Below are 24,055 nucleotides of genomic sequence, written 5' to 3'. Positions count from 1 at the left end.
TTCTTTTTTAGAGAACGTTTCTTTGGGACCATCAGGTGACGTCCTGACAACTTATATACACAGAAATGTTCTTGTAACATTCCAATTAAATGTGTCGACATTAATATCTTATATATATTCTGAGCAAGTGGCAACCATGTTGTGTGCATATTTGGTGGGAAGTTGATGGAATGTTCTCCTAAAGCTGGACACATTGTTACTGCAACGTCCCCTGTAACGTGTCTAGAACATGAATGTCTTATTCTGAGAACATGGTAACCATGTTCTGTGAATATGTACACACAACATCCCATAATGACTGAGTGAAAACATGTTTTAGACATTTTAGCAAATGTATTGAAAATCAAATACATAAATGTCTAATTTACATAATTTTTCACACCCCTGAGTCAATACTTTGTAGAATCACCTTTGGCAGCAATTACAGCTGTGAGTCTTTCTGGGGAAGTCTCTAAGAGCTTTAAACATCTGGATTGTGCAACGTTTGCCCATAATCTTTTTCAAAATTCTTCAAGCTGTCAAATTTGTTGTTGATAATTGCTACACAACCATTTTCAGGTCTTGCCATAGATTTTCAAGCAGATTTAAGTCTAAACAGTAACTCAGCCACTCAGGAACATTCACTGTCTTCTTGGTAAGCAACTCCAGTGTAGATTTGGCCTTGTGTTATAGGTTATTGTCCTGCTGAAAGGTGAATTCATCTCCCATTGTCTGATGGAAAGCAGACTGAAACAGGTTTCCTCTAGGATTTTGCCTGCGCTTAGCTCCATTCCGTTTCTTTTTTATCCTGAAGAACTCCCCAGTCCGTAAAGATTACAAGCATACCCATAACCTAAAATATGGAGAGTGGTACTTGTTATGGGTGTAATCAGTAAAGTGTTGCATTGGATTTGCCCCAAACATAACGCTTTGTATTAAGGACAAAAAGTTAATTGATTTGCCACGTTTTTTTTTTGCAGTATTGCAGCCTTGTTGCAAACAGGATGCATGTTTTGGAATATTTGTATTCTGTACAGGCTTCCTTATTTTCACTCTGTCAATTAGGTTAGTATTGTGGAGTAACTACAATATAATTTGTATTTATTTTTTAAATCAAATTTGACATTATGAGGTATTGTATATAGGCCAGTGACAAAAATAAATAAATATATTGAATCAATTTTGAATTCAGGCTGTAACAGAACAAAATGTGGAAAAGGTAAAGGGGTGTGAATGCTTCCTGAATGTTCCACTAACTAACGGAAAACTGGACACTCAAACATTAGGGGAACATTACGGGTAACATTATAAACCCGTTCTCTTTCCCTATGATTGTTAGCTGGTAGAGCAGCACATTTACATTTCGGATAAAGTAGAAAGGCAAGGTGTATGTATGTATGTACAGTATGTATGTATGTATGTACAGTATGTATGTATGTACAGTATGTATGTATGTATTCCGTTATTTCTCCCCCCAAAAAACTCTACATTCCCATGCACACACACACACACACACTAACGCAATCTCCACCCAGACTTAATAAAGTAGTTTAAACTCATTTAAACAGTCACAAAACCAATAGAACAACGAAGTCAGCATTCATATTTATTTATGACATGTTCATCATCAACAACCTTTCATTGAGTAGCGAGGCTCACCAGGAAATGTCAGCATCTAACGAAATCTTTCATGCTGTGAGTTTCGACTCATCGGCTGAGCCTCGTGCTTGGGTTTGGACATAATCCATCTCCTCGGGACCACTCAAGAAGTTGTTCTCACAGTGCAACGCATTTGTCTTGTCTTGGGTAAGTGTTATCTGCCTTTTTCTGGTTATAAATTAAAACAATGTTTATTTTTCTCTATGTATTGCGTGCGATGATGACAGTCGTGTTTTAATAAGTCTGTTTCTGAATACTGTAACTAACGCAATATTTTTGCCATAAAACAATACATTGCGGGAAATGTTACATGTTGTAAATCAACTGCCGCACTTGATTTATGTCGTGTAAATTTTGTTTCCTGGATTCAATAAAACTTGCAAACTGATCATTTTGCCATTTCCCCATTGTTACGTAAATTCAATTGAAGTTCCAACTCAACTGTCTCTCCCAGTAGCTTCTGCTAAAATGAATCAGATCAGTGAAAAATAATGTGTATGCTCAAGCTCTAGAAAAAATATCAGATCACAACATTAAAATGATAGGAGGACATACATTTTGGGAAGCATTATTTTTCATACATGTTCATGCTTTGTTGAAAGGCCAGTTAAAAGTTAATCCAAGGTCTTGTTAAATCCAAGGGCCATGGTGTGTGTGAATTTGACCCTAGACCCTGATCTGGGGTCAGTTTTGAATTCCCTCCACTAATGGTTAGTGTTGGGGGAGGATAATTTTATTCTAGATCTGTACCTAGGGGAAACTTCAACCCCAGAGCCCAGGTGGACAGGCCTCCTTTAAAATATCAGCTTCCATTGGTCTCAATTGAAAATACTTGTGCCAGGAGTCTTGGATGCTGCATGCTCAAGTCAACCTCTAAATTGGTGAGCTCTCGGAAGTGAGCAAGCACAGGGCAGACGTGCTTATGCAAGCTACACTCATTAGATGTTTCACCTACAACCATAAACCACCGTAAACAAATACCAAAAAATGGTACACTCCATTGACATTTGTGTTATGTTCTCTGCAAACCTGTGGCTTAACATTGACCTCACATATTTTCCTTCGACCACACAGTCCCAGATCATTGGTACTCTGTTGTAACATGCAAGCATTCCTTTTGGTGCTCTAAGCGTTTCTTTCAAGACTTCTCACCAGTTGTGTAAAGGAGGGGGGGGTAAAATCCCTATAAGCATACATCCTGTTTCTAGCATACAAATAATTTGTACAGTACATCGAGTTGCCATAGAATGATATGTGGTTGGTGAGATCTAAACGCCAGATTTTTAAATGTGTTCAACAGTGTATAACAAACCTAAACCAAGGGTAGCCTAGATTGTAAATTAAAATAGTTATGCATATTTTTATCTGAGATCTTTCCTTAGCTGCCTATTCATAGACTGATCCGCCCCTACGGGCATTGGGAAAACATGTCGGGTTTAAAGGCCAGTGTAGAGAAAGGGGACACCTAGTCAGTTACACAACTGACAAACATTCAACCGAAATGTGTCTTCCACGTTTAACCCAACCCCTCTGAGTCAAAGAAGAGCAGGGGGCTGCCTTAATCAACATCATCAGGGAGCAGTTGTGGGGTTAACTGCCTTGCTCAAGGGCAGAACGGGTGATTTTTCCACTTCGCCGGCTCAGGGATTACAAACAAGCAACCTCTTGGTTACTGTCCCAACCGCTAGCCTACCTGCCACCCCAAGTGTACTGCCCTCTGATTGTGGAACTTAGTTAGTAGATTTATACATTAGTTGTCTGTTTTTATTTCAGTCTCATGCATTTCATCGGGTGACAAAGAACGAATAGAAGTATTTTACTGTAGCTCCATTAGCCATTTTGTTCTAACCTATTTTACGATACATTCGCTACAACATTGAAAGACACATGGACTACTTACAAGCAATGTATGTGCCCATATTGCTTATCACTGGTATAGTTGTCTTGGTTCAAACTTCCATTCTCTGAAGGAAGTGCTACTGCTGCAAATAAGGAAATGCAGTCTAATCTGATTGTGTACATAGCAAAGCAACCAGTCCCCTTGGGGAAAACAGGATATGTAGCATTCTTTAAAGTTAATGATGTGCTCTGTTTATGGGCGGCAGGGTAGCCTAGTGGTTAGAGTGTTGGACTAGCAACCGCAAGGTTGCAAAATCAAATCCTGAGCTGACAAGGTAAAAATCTGTTGTTCTGCCCCTGAACAAGGCAGTTAACCCACTGTTCCTAGGCCGTCATTGATAATAAGAATTTGTTCTTAACTGACTTGCCTAGTTAAATTTTTGTAAAATGGTGAAGATGATTGGTAATCCCCTAGTACCTCAAGCTTTGCAGGTCACATTGATTTGGTTTCCTTTGACCACAGTCATACAGTCTCAGATCATTGGTACTCTGTTGTAACATGCAAGCATTCATTTTGGTGCTCTAATAGTTTCCTTCAAGACAACTCACCAGTTGGGTAAAGGAGATTGATAGTTAATTTCCACCATGTTCAGTATGGAAATTTGGTGATAGCTGCTTTATTGAGGAAAAATGTACTTACTATGACTGTGATATGAGGTTGTCCCACCTATCTATCTTAAAATGAATGCAATAACTCTAAGTCACTCTGGATAAGAGCATCTGCTAAATGATGGAAAATGGAAAAATGTATTTGATGAGGTTGTGCGCCCCGTGGTGAAGTTGCCCCTAGGTACAGATCTAGGATCAGCTTCCCCTCCCCCAATTCTAATCTTAACCATTATGTAAGGAAAATGCTAAACTGACCCAAGATCAGCGTCTAGGGGCAATTTCACCCTACTCCAGGTTGAGCAGATTCTCTCTGTGATGGCAATTTATTAAATAATCTTGTGCGCAATAATTTCAGATGATTTCAACTATACTCTACATCTAAATTCATACATAACACAATTATACATTATGAATTGGTTTCCATTACATGGTCTTTAGCAAAAGTATTTTCTAAATGTATCTAAATTGCTCAAGAACACCACAGCTATTGGAGGGGTGGCCAATGAGGCTTTATGGATGCAAAGTTGCACACGGTGTCTTTCTTGTCTTTGTCAAAAGAGATCTACAAAATACAGAAATATTATTTGATTATTATTGATACAACAAGTTGGGGATGATTTACTTGGGCCCTAAGTTGCATACCATTCCCTATTCAGTGCACTACTTTTGATCAGGGCCTATAGGGCTCTGGTGACATGTGATACACTATACTGTATAGGGTGCCATTTGGGATGCTGCCCCTCCCTCCCTGTTCCCTATCTGTTCCCTTTTCACCTCACAATGAAGCACCTCTTTATGGCTCACTTATGACTCAACCTCCGAGCCAGCAGAATTCAACAGTTCTGTGATTGAATAGAGAACAATTTCGCTTCCAAATATAGTCAAAGGCACCTCTCACTGATGTTGCATAATATCCTGCTTTGTGCTAATGGTGAGATTTTATCAGGTGTTTAGATCTCAACCGGGCCAGCCATGTATCATTCTATGGCAAATAAGTGTGCAGTAGTTCCAGTGAAGAGAAATCTTAATGCTACAGCATACAATGTCATTCTAGACTATTCTGTGCTTCTAACTTTGTGGCAACAGTTTGGGGTAGGCCCTTTCCTGTTTCAGCATGACAATGCCCCCGTGCACAAAGCGAGGTCCCTACAGAAGTGGTTTGTAGAGATCGGTGTGGAAGAACTTGACTGGCCTGCACAGAACCCTAACCTCAACTCCATCGAACACCTTTGGTATGAATTGGAACGCCGACTGCGAGCCAGGCCTAATCATCCAACATCAGTGCCCTATCTCACGAATGGTCTTGGAAGCAATACTGAATGGAAGCAAGTCCCCGCAGCAATGTGGCCTCATCTAGTGGAAAGCCTTCCCAGAAGAGTGGAGGCTGTTGTAGCAGCAAAGGGGGAAGCCAACTCCATATTAATGCCCATGATTTTGGAATGAGATGTTAGATGAGCAGGTGTCCACATACATTTGATCATGTAGTGTATGACAAATCTACCTTGTGACGAGCCCACTGATTAACATCGAATGGAAATTAACTATCGAGCGCCAATCTCCTTCATACACCACGAGCTGTCTTGAAGGAAACTCTTAGAACACCAAAAGGAATTCTTGCATGTTACAACAGAGTACCAATGATCTGGGGCTGTGTGACTGTGTGGTCAAAGGAACCCAATCAAATAAAATGTTATTAGTCACATGCTTCGTAGCCAACAGGTGTAGACTAACAGTGAAACTTCCCAACAATTGAGAGAGAAAGAAAATAGAAAATAATAGAAAAGTAAAACATGTAATAATAAAAGTAAAAATAAATACACAATGAGTAATGGTAACTTGGCTAGAAACACGGGGTACCAGTACCGAGTCGATGTGTAGGGGTACGAGGTAATTGAGTTATCTATGTACATATAACTAGGAATAAAGTGACTAGGCAACAGGATAGAAAATAAACAGTAGCATCAGCGTATGTGATTAGTTAAAAACAAGTTTGTGCAAAAAGGGTCTGGGCAACTATTTAACTAACTATTTAGCAGTTTTATGGCTTGACGGTAGAAGCTGTTCAGGGTCCTGTTCGTTGCAGACTTGGTGCATCGGTACCGCTTGCCATGCGGTTGCAGAGAGAACAGTCTATGACCTGGATGGGTGGAGTCTTTGACAAAAAAAATTGGGCCTGCCTCTGACACCGCCAGGTATAGAGGTCCTGGATGGCAGGGAGCACGGCCCTAGTGATGTACTGGGCTGTACGCACTACCCTCTGTAGCGCCTTGCTGTCAAATGCCAAGCAGTTGCCATACCAAGAGGTGATGCAGCCAGTCAAGATGCTTTCAATGGTGTAGCTGTTGAACTTTTTGAGGATCTGAGAGCCCATACCAATTTTTTTCAGCCTCCTGAGGGGGGAGAGGCATTGTTGTGCCTTCTTCACGACTGTTTTGGTGTGTGTGGACCATGATAGATCCTTACAGCCCGGTCGATGTGAATGGGGGCGTGCTCAGGCCTATGTTTCCTGTAGTCCACGATCAGCTCTTTTGTCTTGCTGACTTTGAGGGAGAGGTTGTTGTCCTGGCGCCACACTGCCAGGAGTCTGACCTCCCTATAGGCTGACTTGTCGTCGTCGGTGATCAAGCCTACCACCTTCGTGTCGTCAACAAACTTAATGATGGTGTTGGAGTCGTACACGGCCACTCAGTCATGGGTGAACGGGGACTGCAGAAGGGGACTAAGCAGACATCCCTGAGGGGCCACCGTGTTGAGGGTCAGCATGACGGATGTGTTGTTGCCTATCCTCACCACCTGGGGCGGCCCATCAGGAAGTCCAGGATCCTGTTGCAGAGGGAGGTGTTCAGTCCCAGGGTCCTTAGCTTAGTGGTGGGCTTGAAAGGCACTATGGTGTTGAACGCTGAGCTGTAGTCAATGAACAGCATTCTCACAGAGGTGGCAGAGGGCAGTGTGGAGTGCAATAGAGATTGCGTCATCTGTGGATCTGTTGGGGCGTTATGTGAATTCTAATGGTCCAGTGTGCCTGGGATGATGGTGTTGATGTGAGCTAGAGTGGGCAGCACCCCCACACCAAAATAGTCTATCATCACTGTCAATTGTGAATGATAATTCTTCACGTTTTATCAGTGAATCTTCAAACTGTGTCTGCATACCAATCACTTGATCTCAATCAGTTTCATGGGAATATACATTTGGATCTTCTGGAGTTACTGTTTAGTGAGCAAATTAGAGCATATGGTGTTAACAAACTATATAGCCTTCCTGTATTTTGTTTTAATCCAAGCACATTCTGGCTAGTGCTTTGTGTGGTTGAGTTTTGGTCGTATTATCATTTTTTGGGGACTATTTCGCTAACAATCTGAACATTTAACAAGAAATTAGGTGGTGTTTTTGTTGTAACAGTAACGTTATACTATGCTATTATATTTGGTTATGTTGTATAGAATACTAATGAATCATTATGTGATCTTCCAAGACATACAACTTTGAACTAACTTTACTTAACCAGCAGCATTGTGATAAGTGCCTGAGCGACACTGCGGCAGCACTACCCCTGCCTGCTCCCGCTGCACCAAAAGACACGCACCTAGTGGGCTATAGCCTACTCTTTTGACTTGTGAAAAATTTGATGATTTAGAAACAAGAGACCACGTGTGGCTGTTTTATGAAAATCTGGGAATATTTGTCAAAGGAAACATTTCTGGTTGGTCTCAGGGAATGTGAAACAGCTAGTATGGGAGTCTTTTAAAACAGGATTGAGTGAAGTAGCAGCAGAGATGTTGAATGAGCAACTAATGTACATGGAGAGCCTCACAAGTTTGACGAAATTACCTAATATCTTTCAGTCTTTCATTCTAATACGGCTATTTACTTACTTGTGTAGCTCTGTCTATATAACGTTCCACAGTTGACAGTGCGTGTCAGAGCAAAAACTAAGAAATCGTCCGTAGAGCTCCGAGACAGGATTGTGTTGAGCCACAGATCTAGGGAAGGGTACCAGAAAAATGTCTGCAGCATTGAAGGGGGAGAAGGGCCTTGGTCAGGGAGGTGACCAAGAACCCGATGGTCACTCTGACAGAGCACTAGAGTTCCTCTGTGGAGATTTGAGAACCTCCCAGAAGGACAACCATCTCTGCAGCACTCCACCAATCAGGCCTTTCTGGTAGACTGGCCAGATGGCACACATGACAGCCCGTTTGGAGTTTGTCAAAAGGCACTTAAAGACTCAGACCATGAGAAACAAGAATGCCAAGCCTCACGTCTGGAAGAAACCTGGCACCATCCCTAAGTTTTTTTCAGCGGCATAGACTCGGAGACTAGTCAGGATCGATGCAAAGATGAATGGAGCTTTGAGAGATCCTTGATGAAAACCTGCTCCAGAGTCTCAGACTGGGGCGAAGGTTCATCTTCCAACAGGACAACGACCCTAAGCACACAGCCAAGACAACGCAGGAGTGGCTTTGGGACAAGTCTCTGAATGTCCTTGAGTGGCCCAGCCAGAGAGGATCTGCAGAGAGTAATGGGAGAAACTAACCAAATACAGGTGTGCCAAGCTTGTAGCATCATACCCAAGAAGACTCGATGCTGTAATCACTGCCAAAGGTGCTTCAACAAAGTACTGAGTAAAGGGTCTGAATACTTATGTAAATGTGGTATTTATTATTTATTTATTTTCAACCTGGAATTAAAATATATTTTTTGGTGGTTTGTATCATATGTATCATATGATTTACACAACATACCACTTTGAAGATGCAAAATATTTTTATTGTGAAACAAACAAGAAATAAGGCAGAAAACTTGAGCGTGCATAACTATTCACCCCCAAAGTCAATACTTTGTAGAGACACCTTTTGCAGCAATTACAGCTGCAAGTCTGTTGGCGTATGTCTCTATAAGCTTGGCACATCTAGCCAGTGGGATTTTTGCCCATTCTTCAAGGCAAAACTGCCCCAGCTCCTTCAAGTTCGATGGGTTCCACTGGTCTTTAAGTCATACCACAGATTCTCAATTGGATTGAGGTCTGGGCTTTGACTAGGTCATTCCAAGACATTTAAATGTTTCCCCTTAAACCACTCGAGTGTTGCTTTAGCAGTATGCTTAGGGTCATTGTCCTGCTGGAAGGTGAACCTCTGTCCCAGTCTCAAATCTCTGGAAGACTGAAACAGGGTTCCCTCAAGAATTTCCCTGTATTTAGTGCCATCCATCATTCCTTCAATTCTTTTTTAAAAAATGTAAAATTTTTTACCCCTTTTTTCTCCCCAATTTCGTGGTATCCAATTGTTGTAGTAGCTACTATCTTGTCTCATCGCTACAACTCCCGTACGGGCTCGGGAGAGGCGAAGGTTGAAAGTCATGCGTCCTCCGATACACAACCCAACCAGCCGTACTGCTTCTTAACACAGCGCGCATCCAACCCGGAAGCCGGCCGCACCAATGTGTCGGAGGGTACACCGTGCACCTGGCAACCTTGGTTAGCGCGCACTGCGCCCGGCCCGCCACAGGAGTCGATGGTGCGCGATGAGACAAGGACATCCCTACCGACCAAGCCCTCCCTGACCCGGACGACGCTAGGCCAATTGTGCGCCGCCCCACGGACCTCCCAGTCGCGGCCGGTTGCGACAGAGCCTGGGCGCGAATCCAGGGACTCTGATGGCACAGCCGGCGCTGCAGTACAGCTCCCTTAACCACTGCGCCACCCGGGAGGCCCCATTCCTTCAATTCTGACCAGTTTCCCAGTCCCTGCCGATGAAAAACATCCCCACAGCACGATGCTGCTACCACCATGCTTCACTGTGGGGATGATGTTCTTGGAGTGGTGAGAGGTGTTGGATTTGTGCCAAACATAGCGTTTTCCTTGATGTCCAAAAAGCTCAAATTTAGTCTCATCTGACCAGAGTACCTTCTTCCATATGTTTGGGGAGTCTCCCACATTCCTTTTGGTGAACACCAAACATGTTTGCTTATTTTATTCTTTAAGCAATGGCTTTTTTCTGGCCACTCTTCTGTAAAGTCCAGCTCTGTGGAGTGTGTGGCTTAAAGTGGTCCTATGGACAGATACTCCAATCTCTGCTGTGGAGTTTTGCAGCTCCTTCAGGGTTATCTTTGGTCTCTTTGTTGCCTCTCTGATTAATTCCCTCGTTGCCCAGTCCGTGAGTTTTGGTGGGTGGCCCGCTCTTGGCAGGTTTGTTGTGTGTTCTTTCCATTTTTTAATAATGGATTTAATGGTGCTCCGTGGGATGTTTAAAGTTTCTGATATTTTTTATAACCTAACCCTGATCTGTACTTCTCCACAACTTTGCCCCTGACCTGTTTGGAGAGCTTCTTGGTCTTCATGGTGCCGCTTGCTTGGTGGTGTCCCTTGCTTAGTGGTGTTGCAGACTCTGGGGCCTTTCAGAACAGATGTATATATACTGAGATCATGTGACACTTAGATTGCACACAGGTGGACTTTATTTAACTAATTATGTGACTTCTGAAGGTAATTGGTTGCACCAGATCTTATTTAGGGGCTTAATAGCAAAGGGGGTGAATACATATATTCATAGCAAAGGGCAAACTTTTCCGTTTATAAAAAATAAAATAAAAATTGAAACAAGTTTTTTTAATTTTATTGCATTTCACCAATTTGGACTATTTTGTGTATATCCAATACATGAAATACAAATAAAAATCCATTTAAATTACAGGTTGCTATGCAACAAAATAGGAAAAACACCAAGGGGGATGAATACTTTTGCAAGGCACATTAATATGGAAAAGAACAAACAAAGCAAGATATACAGTGCCTTGCGAAAGTATTCGGCCCCCTTGAACTTTGCGACCTTTTGCCACATTTCAGGCTTCAAACATAAAGATATAAAACTGTATTTTTTTGTGAAGAATCAACAACAAGTGGGACACAATCATGAAGTGGAACGACATTTATTGGATATTTCAAACTTTTTTAACAAATCAAAAACTGAAAAATTGGGCGTGCAAAATTATTCAGCCCCCTTAAGTTAATACTTTGTAGCGCCACCTTTTGCTGCGATTACAGCTGTAAGTCGCTTGGGGTATGTCTCTATCAGTTTTGCACATCGAGAGACTGAATTTTTTTCCCATTCCTCCTTGCAAAACAGCTCGAGCTCAATGAGGTTGGATGGAGAGCATTTGTGAACAGCAGTTTTCAGTTCTTTCCACAGATTCTCGATTGGATTCAGGTCTGGACTTTGACTTGGCCATTCTAACACCTGGATATGTTTATTTTTGAACCATTCCATTGTAGATTTTGCTTTATGTTTTGGATCATTGTCTTGTTGGAAGACAAATCTCCGTCCCAGTCTCAGGTCTTTTGCAGACTCCATCAGGTTTTCTTCCAGAATGGTCCTGTATTTGGCTCCATCCATCTTCCCATCAATTTTAACCATCTTCCCTGTCACTGCTGAAGAAAAGCAGGCCCAAACCATGATGCTGCCACCACCATGTTTGACAGTGGGGATGATGTGTTCAGGGTGATGAGCTGTATTGCTTTTACGCCAAACATAACGTTTTGCATTGATGCCAAAAAGTTCAATTTTGGTTTCATCTGACCAGAGCACCTTCTTCCAAATGTTTGGTGTGTCTCCCAGGTGGCTTGTGGCAAACTTTAAATGACACTTTTTATGGATATCTTTAAGAAATGGCTTTCTTCTTGCCATTCTTCCATAAAGGCCAGATTTGTGCAATATACGACTGATTGTTGTCCTATGGACAGAGTCTCCCACCTCAGCTGTAGATCTCTGCAGTTCATCCAGAGTGATCATGGGCCTCTTGGCTGCATCTCTGATCAGTCTTCTCCTTGTATGAGCTGAAAGTTTAGAGGGACGGCCAGGTCTTGGTAGATTTGCAGTGGTCTGATACTCCTTCCATTTCAATATTATCGTTTTCACAGTGCTCCTTGGGATGTTTAAAGCTTGGGAAATCTTTTTGTATCCAAATCCAGCTTTAAACTTCTTCACAACAGTATCTCGGACCTGCCTGGTGTGTTCCTTGTTCTTCATGATGCTCTCTGTACTTTTAACGGACCTCTGAGACTATCACAGTGCAGGTGCATTTATACGGAGACTTGATTACACACAGGTGGATTGTATTTATCATCATTGGTCATTTAGGTCAACATTGGATCATTCAGAGATCCTCACTGAACTTCTGGAGAGAGTTTGCTGCACCGAAAGTAAAGGGGCTCAATAATTTTGCACGCCCAATTTTTCAGTTTTTGATTTGTTAAAAAAGTTTGAAATATCCAATAAATGTCGTTCCACTTCATGATTGTGTCCCACTTGTTGTTGATTCTTCACAAAAAAATACAGTTTTATATCTTTATGTTTGAAGCCTGAAATGTGGCAAAAGGTCGCAAAGTTCAAGGGGGCCGAATACTTTCGCAATGCACTGTATTTTTTTGAAAACATTCAGCAGTCCATTAATCAGTTGGTGTGTGTAAGTGTGTGTGTGTGTCTGTGTGTGCTGCGGGGTTGAAGCTACAAACCCATAGGCTTGGTTCTCTCATCCCTTCCAGGCTTTTGGGAGGGAGGGTGGACAATGAGCCTGTCGTAGCGGATGTAAGCAATGTCCCCACTCGCTCTGGCAGCTTGCATGGCCGGGATAAGTTATTTTCTCTTCTGGTGCACCGCTTCCGGATAGACGTTGTTTAGGAAGATGTACAGTACGTTCCTCTCAAGTTTTTGTCGCTTTCCAGAACAGCTACCTTGTACCTGAACCTCAGGAACTTGACCTCTATCGGCTTGGGTCTGTCACCTGGGCCGGGGGTAGGTTTTCCAGTCCTGTGGGCATGCTCTACCTCAATCTTCCTGTGGTCCATCTTCAGTTTCTCCAAGATCATTTCCCTCCCTTTGTCTTGAGACTGCGTCCAGGTCTCATGTGGACATTCTGCAATTCCGTCCCCAACAGTGTTGTTCTGCTTTGATAGTCCCTCGAGATAATCTGATTTCTCTGTCATTGTTATCATGGATTCACATACAGAACTGATGTCCTCTCTCAATGACTTACAGATTGCTGTCATCTTGCCGGTTTCCTGTTTAAACTCATCGAGCTGACCCTGAGAGAACTGCAAACTGTTCGTCAGGTCCTGGACCTCTCTGGTCTGGTCGTCCATTATTTTATTAGTTGACTCCACCAGTGTTGGGCACAAAACTTGAAGCTATTTTCTAGTTTTTGTAACAACTGCTGTTAGAAGTCTTTTTGTTTGTTTAAAAGATCCTTCACCCGTGATAGAGAGAAACCACTTTCTTCAACAGTACTCCCACCGGCTTTGGTCTTTGTCATGGTAGCAACGTAGGCTACACTGTTAGTCCTCGCAGTTCCAGACAGAGCAGGTCGCAGTGACAATGGAAATAGAAACAAACAGCATGGATCTAGACAGTCACAAGTCCAACACAATGCTCGGTTCCAGCCACAAGGTTTAACTGTATCATGGTAAGCGTTCTAGCCCTCATGGAAACCTTGCTAGCTTGATAGGCAGCTAACAGTGGCAGCTAGGCTAGCTGCTACACCAAGCAGCTCATCAGACCCTTGGTCGGCAGGATCCCTGGACAGATAGCAGCAGTCCCAGCAACGGATGCCAACCCCGTTGCGGGATCCAAATTAAAAATGTAGCTAGCTAGTAACAAAACCTTTTCAATAGATCACTTTTTCAGAGACTTTCAAAACTTTCCAAAACAACAAACCAAGTTCTCCCTCGTTCCGCGTTCAAAAGGAAGTGACGACGTTCAGTAATGTTATGCTCTCTCCTCCGCCCTCTCTCCTCCGTGACCCGGAAACCAATAAGTGGTCAAGGAGATGTCAATTTGTTAGTAGGCAAACAGAAGAGTGTCCTCACCGATACTCACCTTTCATTGAGGATTCTCCGTAAAACGGCAGCTATCCATTACAGCACCATTCCATTGTCTTACTGTCTCGTCATACATCAGCTCTAGTTCGAAGTTCACCTAAACAAGTTAATTCTTCGTCATTTGAACCGTTTACTCATACTATAACTTAAACCGTAACTGAAACAAAAACTGATTGTAGGAAAATAAAATGGCCTTTCCATATGGATACAAGTCCTAAACTGGTGCCTAATTTGAGTTAAGCTTAATTCAATTTTAGAACAACTAGGGCTTTCTCTAAGGGAATCCACTCAAAATGTTTTTAAGAGTGTTCAAACGCCACATTCTCTCAGTCAGCTGACAATACCGTATCACATGTCTCCTATAATCACAACACCTCACTCTGACTCGTGAGGTTGATATGGGAAAATGGCATCCTGCCTGTTACCCCAATCATGGGAAATGATTACATTTGAATACTTGATGAAAAGGCTCTGGAATAAAAAGCTACTAAAGGGAAAAATGTTTTCAATAAAAGATCATGAAAGTGTTTAGAGAATATGTAAGAAGATGCAGGTCTGTATGTTTTAGTGTCAGTAAGTGTCATAAGTATTATTAATATTGATTTTTTAAATTAGACTCTTATATTGTGTTTTGCTGTGTTTTGCAGGTGCTAATGATGGATCACTGACAGACCACCACCACATATATACGAGCAGCTGCACCAAGTTAACCCTACCGCGTCCATACAAACCTGGCAATACATTCCCCTTCAGCAAGGAGAGTGCAAAAAGTGAATCAGTAATACTGAGATTGAGACAGAGGTCTGCCAAACACCTACCTGCTCCCCTCATCCAGCCATCTACCCACTGAATATGAGCCTTTGGAAACTCAACTGACGCCTGGACTTTAGCACGTAAACCACCTTCACTAACCCACACGTTGACTTCAAGGACCTCTGTACCAGGAGCTGCTGGAATTCCAATAACCCATATCCATAACTATACCTGGATTCTCCACCAAGCCACTGACCCAAACTAGGGAGAACCATCACCATCACAGACTCACCCTGAACAGTGGCTTTGAGTGGAGTTGGCAACCATTTAGTTTTCTGAGAAGAGATAAGACCTGCAGAGTGGGCTTGGCACCATGATTGACCTGAGTTACCTGACGGAGGAGGAGCAGGAGATGATCCTGTCCGTATTAAAGAGGGACACAGATCTGAAGAGGGCCGAGGAACAGCGTGTGAAGTGAGTTCACAGGATGCCTTAGAGTTGAGATTGAGTTGTCTGTGGATCTGTCAGGGCTGTGTGCAAATTAGATTGGGTCCAGAGTGTCTGAGATGATAGAGTTGATGTGTGCCAGCCTTTCAAAGCACTTCATTATTACAGATGTGAGTGCTACAGGGTGGTAGTCATTGTGGCAGGATGCCTTAGAGTTTTTGGGAACAGGAATGATGGTAGTCAGCTTCAAAATGTGGGGATTACAGACTGGGACAAGGAGAGGTTGAAAATGTCTGTGAAGATGCTTGCCAGATGGTAAGCACATGCCCTGAAGACACGCCCTGGAAAACAGTGGCAGGGTTAAAGAAAAGTATTATAGCAGTGTGGGGAAACTCCAAGATATTAAAGAGATTCTCCGGTACCTTTGTATACTTTTTTAGCCAGTAGTTCTGTGGTTCTGAAAGTAGTCCCCAAAAGTGGTCCCCAAAAATTGCGTACTACCGCACATTTGTGCAGATATGTGCACCACGTCATTGCTCTCTCTCACTCTACTGTGTGTATGTTTTGCTAGCTGTCACTCAAATGGCGAGGGGCTGTAGCTCATTGGCTAGAACTCAAATTGCTAGGGGGCTGGCCCATGTAGGGGAAAATATAAGGGAAAATGGTGCAGAACAGCATGCAGAAAAACAGTTGCTTTTAGGGATAACGTGGCTAATTGAGGTAAGACAGTAATTGTGCTCATAGATTATGAACGTTTGAGCTACACATTGATACATCCAGCTTAAAAAAGACTTACTAGTCACCAAAGTTATTGAGCATGTATTTAATAGATATGTCTGTTTCCTTATTATTTTTATCCTAATTTGTTTAATAATAAAAATGTTGGTTTGAGTTGACTACAAAGGCATTTTAAAATAAAAAAATATACTGCTGAGATATGTGAAGAGCTTCATAAACAATAAAAACACAAAGTTGTGACAGAATTCAAACTGCTTTTGTATATAAAAACGTACTGGGTATACCTTCTACTGCTTTTGTATTTAAAAACTTACTGGGTATACCTTCTTCTGCTTTTGTATTTAAAAACTTACTGGGTATACCTTCTACTGCTTTTGTATATAAAAACTTACTGGGTATACCTTCTACTGCTTTTGTATTTAAAAACTTACTGGGTATACCTTCTACTGCTTTTGTATTTAAAAACTTACTGGGTATACCTTCTACTGCTTTTGTATATAAAAACTTACTGGGTATACCTCCTACTGCTTTTGTATTTAAAAACTTACTGGGTATACCTTCTACTGCTTTTGTATTTAAAAACTTACTGGGTATACCTTCTACTGCTTTTGTATTTAAAAACTTACTGGGTATACCTCCAACTGCTTTTTTCAAACGTGTGCTTGATTGCACTGTGTTTTGTTCATAAGAAATGTTGACAAGGTATTGTTGCAGTCATGTGAAACAACTGTAATACATGGGACTCATAACAAGGATTACATCACAGATTCATTAACCAACAGCATGCACCTTCATTAAAAAAAAACAGCACATATGCTTATGTTACTGTAAATGCCCCTGCTAGCAGGGAACTCAATAAGGTTTTCCAGGTTCTGACATAAGCTGTCATCAACTTATTGTATTGCCTCTGCCTGGTCTCCATTACTGGTTTTCCATTGTTAAGTGTCCATATTTTGAACGTTTACCCTCTCTCCACTTAGGAATCTACAAAAGCAAGAATGTGACAAGGGCAAGCTGAAGTACCTGACTGGAGAGTGGTTCTATGAGACAAAGTCAAGGCGTCACAGAGACAGGATCCATGGTTCTGACATCATCAGAGCATCCATAAGTCGGAGGAAACCTGTGACCATATGTGAGTTATAACCGTGTCAAGCTATGCAACTTTAGACAGTCGTTGACTCTTGCAAAGACCATTACGGATGTGTATGACTAAATGCTGCATTGCAGAAATTACTCACAAATTCCCTTAAAATGTACAGTAACTCTATTCCTAGGCATTTAATTTGTTGAAATATTGTTTGGTGGATATTACATTGGTGAACATTGATATGAACAATTGACTCTGAAACAAGAACATAAAAGGATCATTAAATAATGCATTTTACTCTTCATTCCTATTTTCTATAGCTGGTTGACGTTCAGTAGACATAGAGGGTGTTGCACCTAAGTTTGTCCAATAGGAATGCTCATTCCATCCTTCACTTCATGAGAGGGATGGCTGTTAGATGTATTGTAACATATAGAGTGGAAGTGAGTTGGACTCACGCTCTTGGGATGAGGTAGACCTGCCTGCAACTTCCAAATCAATGTTACCCTTGGCCCAAAAGTTAATTTCCTTTTGGCTTAATGGTCGGTTTCCCGAGCAGTAGATTGGGGTTTAGATCCCACCTGTGACACAGACATACAGTATGTGTCTTCATCTGGTTTGTCAGTGGTTTTACTGAGGCCTGCATCCCATTTGTTCTGTGTTGTAGTGGAGCTTTCCCAGATGTGGGCAGAGAGGCCCAGTTTCGTGAACAGTGAGAACCAGGATGTGTATGTTCCTCCAGAACTCTCGGGCCTTTTAGAGGAGCCACTGGCACAGCACAAGAACTACTACAGGTGAGAGTTCCATGATATGGACCCATTGTGCAGTGGTGGAAAAATTGTCATACTTGAGTAAAAGATACCTTAATAGAAAATGACTCAAGTAAAAGTGAAAGTCACCCAATAAAAAACCTACTTGAGTAAAAGACAAAGTATTTGGTTTTAAATATACTTAAGTGTCAAAAGTAAATGGAAAATAATTTCAAATTTCTTATATTAAGCAAACTAGACGGCAACATTTTCTTGTTTTTAAAATGTACGGATAGCCAAAGGCACGCTACAACACTCAGACATCATTTACAAATTAAGCATTTGTGTTTAGTGAGTCCGCCAGATCAGAGGCAGTAGGGATGACCAGGGATGTTCTCTTGATAAGTGTGTGAATTAGAATATTTTCCTGTCCTGCTAAGCATTCAAAATGTAACAAGTACTTTTGGGTGTCAGGGAAAATGTATGAAGTAAAAAGTACATACTTTACTTTAGGAATGTAGTAAAGTAAAAGTTATCAAAAATATAAATAGTAAAGTAAAGTACAGATACCCTCAAAAAATACCTAAGTAGTCATTTCAAGTATTTTTTACTTAAGTACTTTACTCCCCTGCACTTGTGTTCATGTTTTTAGAAACTATGGTTGTTTTTAGGGCTGCGTGTAACGCCCATTTTTATAGTTTACTCTGTTTGTCATCTCTCTCCCTTTCTCCTGCTGCGGCTGCTTCCTACACACAAAGCCTCGCCCCCTGTCACGCAAGCAGCGCAGTTCCTTCTCCTCGATGTTAGATTCAAAGTTAGATACATACGTTTGCATGCTGTTCTGTTAGATCAAATGCAGTCAACAAATTGTTTGAGACAAGAATGATGCTGCTTTCCACTTTCTTCTCAGACCCATTTCTCAATACTTACGTCACTTTTTCAAAGCTCTTCACACAGTTCTCCTAACCAACTTTCAGCTTGGCACAGTAGTTAATTTCACATCCAAAATGTAGTAAAACTACCAAAACACTTCATACATGTCTCAAATCAACTAATTCTTCCATAACACCAGCAAAGGTTGTCACCCAACAAGCACACTTTGTCACTCATTTAACAATGACCTAAAAAATACTAACAATAGGTAGCATTACACAATGTTTTATTTTGTAACATGTCTTTACAAAACAAGAATGACACCTCTCTACTGTTTAGAATTGACTGAAGTATATGTTACAGGAATGAATCAGACATGATGCGATATGCTTAAATATGTTTTATGTCATTTTTTGGCCTTGAGTGACTGCAAAATACAATAATTTCTATATTCACCATCTACAGATACAGTAGCAATGCTAGTCAACCCTGTCTTCTGCATTTGGCCACAGGTTCTCATTCACATCACATCTTATGTCATCTTGGGAAATACACATAGGAAATAATATTTTGGCATGCCTGGTCCATCCTTGGCAATCTTCTGCAGATATGTCCAGGCATCCAGCATTAATTTCGTCCAGGAGGGACATTTGATCATGTGGATGGTGGTCATAAACCTACCACCTCCACAAGGAAAATAATTCCTCAATGGGGTTGAGGAATTGTCACGCCCTGACCTTAGAGAGCCTTTTTATGTCTCTAGTTGGTTTGGTCAGGGTGTGAGGGCACTATAGCCCTCGTTTTTGTTATTTCTTGTTTTGTTAGTGACATTTTACTAAATAAATGAAAATGTACGCTCACCACACTGCACCTTGGTCTTCCTTTAACGACGGTCGTGACAGAACTTCCCACCACCAAAGGACCAAGCAGCGTGGCCAGGAGGAGCATGGATCCTGGGCCCGGGAGAAGAGAGAGTGGAGAACATCTTGGACAGGTTATGGCAGGGGACAAGACCCTGCCATGGAAACAGGCGGAAGTAGCAAGGGAGGAATGACAACGATACCAGGAGTCACGGCAACGAAGCAGGCATAAGGGGAACATGAGGAGATTGGCTGAGTCAGGTTGGAGACCTGAGCCAACTCCTCATGCTTACCGTGGGGAGAAGTGTGGTACTGGTCAGGCACCGTGTTATGCAGAGGAGCGCACGGTGTCTCCAGTGCGCTACATCCCAGCTCCCCGCATCTGCCGGGTTAAGGTGAGCATCCAGCCAGGACGGATGATGCCGGCTTAGCGCGCCTGGTCTCCAGTGTGTTTCTTCGGCCCCGGATATCCTGCGCCGGCTCTGCGCACTGTGTCTCCGGTGCGTCTGCACAGACCAGTGCGTCCTGTGCCAGCGCCCCGCATTTGCAGGGCGAAGATAACCATCTAGCCAGGATGGGTTGTGCAGACTCTACGCTCGAGACCTCCAGTGCGCCTCCATGGCCCAGTGTATCCAGTGCCTGCGCCAAGAACCAAGCCTCCTGTATGTCTCCCCAGCCTGGTGAGTCCTGTGCCTGCTCCCAGAACCTGGCCTCCTGTATGTCTCCCCAGCCTGGTGATCCCTGTGGCAGCTCCATGCACCAGGCTGCATCTCCTCACTCCAGTGATGATCCATGGCAAGAAGCATCCAGTGATGATCCTTGGCACGAAGCCTCCAGTGATGATCCATGGCAAGAAGCCCCCAGTGATGATCCATGGCACGAAGCCTCCAGTGAGGAGTCATGGCACAAAGCCTCCAGTGATGATCCATGGCAAGAAGCCTCCAGTGATGATCCATGGCAAGAAGCCTCCAGTGAGGAGTCATGGCACAAAGCCTCCAGTGATGATCCATGGCAAGAAGCCTCCGGTGATGATCCATGGCAGGAAGCCTCTAGTGATGATCCATTGCAAGAAGACTCCAGTGATGATCCATGGCACGAAGCCTCCAGTGATGATCCATGGCAAGAAGCAACGAGGGTCCCCAGTCCGGGGCCTGCAACGAGGGTCCCCAGTCTGGGGACCGCAATGAGGGTCTCCAGCAGCGAGGGTCTCAGGGGTCTCCGGCCGGAGTTCGCACCTTTGGGTACTGGGGGGGGGTACTGTCACGCCCTGACCTTAGAGAGCCTTTTTATGTCTCTAGTTGTTTTGGTCAGGGTGTGATTTGGGTGGGCATTCTATGTTCTGTTTTCTATGTATTTGTATTTCTATATTTTGGCCGGGTATCAAATCAAATCAAATGTATTTATATAGCCCTTCTTACATCAGCTGATATCTCAAAGTGCTGTACAGAAACCCAGCCTAAAACACCAAACAGCAAGAAATGCAGGTGTAGAAGCACGGTGGCTAGGAAAAACTCCCTGGAAAGGCCATAACCTAGAAAGAAACCTAGAGAGGAACCAGGCTATGAGGGGTGGCCAGTCCTCTTCTGGCTGTGCCGGGTGGAGATTATAACAGAACATGGCCAAGATGTTCACATGTTCATAAATGACCAGCATAGTCAAATAATAATAATCACAGTAGTTATCGAGGGTGCAGCAAGTCAGCACCTCAGGAGTAAATGCCAGTTGGCTTTTCATAGCCAATCATTAGGAGTATCTCTACCACTCCTGCTGTCTCTAGAGAGTTGAAAACAGCAGGTCTGGGACAGGTAGCACGTCCGGTGAACAGGTCAGGGTTCCACAGCCGCAGGCAGATCAGTTGAAACTGGAGCAGCAGCACGGCCAGATGGACTGGGGACAGCAAGGATTCATCATGCCAGGTAGTCCTGAGGCATGGTCCTAGGGCTTAGGTCCTCTGAGAGAGAGAAAGAAAGAGAGAAAGAGAGAATTAGAGAGAGCATACTTAAATTCACACAGGACACAGGATAAGACAGGAGAAATACTCCAGATATAACAAACTGACCCTAGCCCCCCGACACATAAACTACTGCAACATAAATACTAGAGGCTGAGACAGGAGGGGTCAGGAGACACTGTGGCCCCATCCGATGATACCTCTGGACAGGGCCAAACAGGAAGGATATAACCCCACCCACTTTACCAAATACAGCCCCACACCACTAGAGGGATATCTTCAACCACCAACTTTACCATCCTGAGACAAGGCCGAGTATAGCCCACTAAGATCTCCGCCACAACACAACCCAAGGGGGGGCGCCAACCCAGACAGGAAGATCACGTCAGTGACTCAACCCACTCAAGTGACGCACACCTCCTAGGGACGGCATGAAAAAGCATCAGTAAGCCAGTGACTCAGCCCCTGTAATAGGATTAGAGGCAGAGAATCCCAGTAAAGAGAGGAGAACCGGCCAGGCAGAGACCGCAAGGGCGGTTCGTTGCTCCAGAGCCTTTCCGTTCACCTTCACACTCCTGGGCCAGACTACACTCAATCATATGACTCACTGAAGAGATGAGTCTTCAATAAAGACTTAAAGGTTGAGACCGAGTCTGCGTCTCTCACATGGGTAGGCAGACCATTCCATAAAAATGGAGCTCTATAGGAGAAAGCCCTGCCTCCAGCTGTTTGCTTAGACATTCTAGGGACAATTAGGAGGCCTGCATCTTGTGACCGTGGCGTACATGTAGGTATGTACGGCAGGACCAAATTGGAAAGATAGGTAGGAGCAAGCCCATGTAATGCTTTGTAGGTTAGCAGTAAAACCTTGAAATCAGTGTAGAGAGGCTAGCACTGGAGTAATATGATTTAAAAAATGTGGTTCTAGTCAGGATTCTAGCAGCCATATTTAACACTAACTGAAGTTTATTTAGTGCTTTATCTGGGTAGCCGGAAAGTAGAGCATTGCAGTAGGCTAACCTAGAAGTAACAAAAGCATGGAGAAATTTTTCTGCATCATTTTTGGACAGAAAGTTTCTGATTTTTGCAATGTTACGTAGATTTGTTGTTGCGTAGGAAAAAAGCTGTCCTTGAAACAGTCTTGATAGGTTTGTCAAAAGAGAGATCAGGGTCCAGAGTAACGCCGAGGTCCTTCACAGTTTTATTTGAGATGACTGTACAACCATCAAGATTAATTGTCAGATTCAACAGAAGATCTCTTTGTTTCTTGGGACCGAGAACAAACATCTCTGTTTTGTCCGAGTTTAAAAGTAGAACGTTTGCAGCCATACACTTCCTTATGTCTGAAACACAGGCTTCTTTTAGGGCAATTTTTGGGCTTCACCATGTTTCATTGAAATGTACAGCTGTGTGTCATCCGCATAGCAGTGAAAGTTAACATTATGTTTTCGAATTACATGCCCAAGAGGTAAAATATATAGTGAAAACAATAGTGGTCCTAAAATGGAACCTTGAGGAACACCAAAATTTACAGATGATTTGTCAGAGTTGATTTGTCAGAGGTATGGTTCTCAATCAGGGACAGCTGTCTATCAGCTGTCTATCGTTGTCTCTGATTGGGAATCATACTTAGGCAGCCTTTTTCCCTTTTGTCATTGTGGGAAGTTGTCTTTGTTAGGGGCACTATAACCCTTGTAAGCTTTGTGTGCAGTTCAGTCAGATGCCCTTACAGAATGCACATCTTACCTGTTATTTTGCCAGAAATGCCACTGTTGGGCGTTGCAGATTTGGCTGCACTCTCAGACCAGCCTCTCTCATTGATAGACCATAATTTATTACATGATCAATTATAGTAGCCCTACTCTCATCTGAGGCTACAGCTCATGATCTTCCTCTCAGTCTTCTTCCACCACGCATACGTACTCCTCTCCCTCTCCCAGCCACTCAAAGTTTTGTTGCTTTGCATTATTTACCATCTTGTGCTAAGAAGTGCAATGCCATAGAGAGGTTCTTAATTATTGCATTTTAAACAGGTAACAAACAGACAAATATAAGAAATGAGCCGTTTGTGAGATATCGCTCTTCCTGTCTTCGGAAAGTATTCAGACCCCTTGACTTTTTCCTCATTTTGTTACGTTACAGCCTTATTCTAAAATGGATTAAAATAATAATAATCATCTGCAATCTACAAACAACACCCCATAATGACAAAGCAAAAACAGGGTTTTCAACATTTTTGCAAATTTATCACAAATGAAAAACAGAAATACCTTATTTACATAAGTACCCTTTGCTATGAGATTCGAAAATTGAGCTCAGTTGCATCCTGTTTCCATTGATCATCCTTGAGATGTTTCTACAACGTGATTGGAGTCCACCTGTGGTAAATTCAATTGATTGGACATGATTTGGGAAGGCACACACCTGTCCCACTGTTGACAGTGCCTGTCAGAGCAAAAAACAAACCATGAGGTGGAAGGAATTGGCCATAGAGCTCCGAGACAGGATTGTGTCGAGGCACAGATCTGGGGAAGGGTACCAAAACATTTCTTCAGCAATGAAGGTCCCCAAGAACACAGTGGC

General features: G+C 42.8%; 1 protein-coding gene across 5 annotated transcripts in view; it reads left to right on the top strand.

Moving 5' to 3' along the window:
- Window positions 1-1,485: 1,485 nt before the first annotated feature.
- The window catches only part of sytl2a (synaptotagmin-like 2a), a 47,631-nt gene continuing 25,061 nt past the window's right edge, over window positions 1,486-24,055 (top strand). The window contains exons 1-4 of one of the 5 annotated variants that reach the window (XM_024414968.2): window positions 1,486-1,785; window positions 14,662-15,241; window positions 16,933-17,084; window positions 17,707-17,833. In XM_024414968.2, coding sequence (XP_024270736.1) covers window positions 15,141-15,241; window positions 16,933-17,084; window positions 17,707-17,833 — 380 coding nt within the window. In that variant the 5' untranslated portion in view covers window positions 1,486-1,785; window positions 14,662-15,140. The remainder of the gene's footprint in view (window positions 1,786-14,661; window positions 15,242-16,932; window positions 17,085-17,706; window positions 17,834-24,055) is intronic. The other 4 variants (XM_024414966.2, XM_024414963.2, XM_024414970.2 and 1 more) reach the window with 4 other exon arrangements.

The sequence above is a fragment of the Oncorhynchus tshawytscha genome, linkage group LG30 (assembly GCF_018296145.1).
Source record: "Oncorhynchus tshawytscha isolate Ot180627B linkage group LG30, Otsh_v2.0, whole genome shotgun sequence".
In the NCBI taxonomy this organism is placed as follows: domain Eukaryota; kingdom Metazoa; phylum Chordata; class Actinopteri; order Salmoniformes; family Salmonidae; genus Oncorhynchus; species Oncorhynchus tshawytscha.
Note: the sequence above shows the minus strand (reverse complement) of the source record. Positions and strands in the feature narration are given on the sequence as shown.